This window comes from Egretta garzetta, unplaced genomic scaffold (assembly GCF_000687185.1).
Source record: "Egretta garzetta isolate BGI_Z169 unplaced genomic scaffold, ASM68718v1 scaffold904, whole genome shotgun sequence".
Lineage (NCBI taxonomy): Eukaryota > Metazoa > Chordata > Aves > Pelecaniformes > Ardeidae > Egretta > Egretta garzetta.
In genome coordinates this window covers 8,014-9,413 of record NW_009259525.1, presented here as the reverse complement: position 1 = coordinate 9,413, position 1,400 = coordinate 8,014, and the positions used below count along the sequence as shown (strand labels likewise).

At 53.5% G+C, this 1,400-nt stretch overlaps 1 protein-coding gene across 1 annotated transcript in view; it reads left to right on the top strand.

Annotated features, from left to right (window-relative positions):
• Positions 1-1,400, top strand: part of LOC104125110 (SITS-binding protein) — a 16,004-nt gene that overhangs the window by 7,158 nt on the left and 7,446 nt on the right. Inside the window, exon 6 of the mRNA XM_035893060.1 lies at positions 1-95. Coding sequence (XP_035748953.1) covers positions 1-95 — 95 coding nt within the window. The remainder of the gene's footprint in view (positions 96-1,400) is intronic.

The window sequence follows — 1,400 nt, the reverse complement described above, 5'->3', positions numbered from 1 at the left end:
CTCGGACTGGAGCCATGCGGGGCTGAAGGGGGTTATTCCCTCCGTGCTGCACTACAGCCTCTTGGGCTACAACTTCTTCATCCCTGACGCAGTCGGTAATGACTTCTTCTTTCTGCTTTTCCCCCCTAATGCCGGCTTTTCCGCAGAGATCTCTGCAGCAGTCGCTCGGGTGAGAGGAGTGCGGGAGGGGTGCCTGCACCATCCAGCTTGGGGGTGCTCTATGAAGGCTCAGAGCATTTTGTTCCTGGTACCCAGTTTTCTGCCGTGCTGATTTGATTGGGCTGAGCGTTACTAGGGAATCGACTGAGGAATTGAAAACAAAAAAAACATGTTGTAAATTTGAATGGGCAGCCCCAGAAGCAGCCGGGTCTCTGGGGACGCCCTTCGCGGAGCTCCTGCCCCAAGCGAGGAGGGAGCCCCCGGCCAGGGAACCGCAGGGCCGGGCTCTTGGCTGGGAAATGGATGTTCCAAAACCATCAGCAGCCCTGCTCCAAGTTTGTGCTTCTTCTCCAAAGCACAATGGCTGGAGAAATCCTTGAATAAAAAAGTTACTGGGGCTAAGCAGCTCGATTTTTCCCTTCTTGGAGGTGACCGGGTTTCTTGTGTTCAAAACGTGCAGAAGCCGCACGTGAAGTGTTGGACCCAGAGAGCGGAGCTGCAAAGGCAGCCCTGAAAAAGGGGGTCATTAAGCGTTTTTTTTTTTTTTTTTTTCCCCAATTTGGCCTCTATTTTTAGCCGGTTTTCCTTAGAAAACCAGGCTTAGGCAATCGCAGCATGCCAGTTCCCTCCCCAAAGAGATGGTGAACCCCTTGGCTTATTTTAGCCAAGCTGGATGAGAGCAGATCCCGCCGCACGGGGGAGCTGGTTGCAGCATGGGGCGTTTGCTGCTGGGGCCCATCGGGTTATGGCACCCTTCGGGGTGGGAAAGGGGGCTCGGTGGGTGGTTTGGGTGAGCCCTTGGCGTTGGAGTGTGTTGTGCTGTTTCTAGGGGACGCTGTGCCAGATTTCCAGAGCGGTGGCTCCTGGGGACACCCCAGCCCCGAGGGCTTCGCTTCCCTTTCTTCATCCCATCCCATCCTGCCCTTCCCGAGCCCCTCTCTAGTGTTCCAGAGGGGAGCTGGAATCCCTTTCCGCTACATATTGCTGATGAATTAGTTAGCAACACTCTGCTGCTCCACCACTCTTCGCCGTGAATTCGAAGGGATCCAAATTACAGGAGGTTTTTTTCCCTGTGATGCTTTGTCTTTGTGCATCAAAGCGGCAGGGAAGTCCAGCATTTTCCCAAGGCTTTTCTTTGCAGGAGAGAGAAATCCCTTTTTATAATGCTCTGCTAAAACTTAGAAACTCTTGAGACCTCATCCCTAGCATGCCTGGTCCTAAAATGGCCAGAAATGGATGTC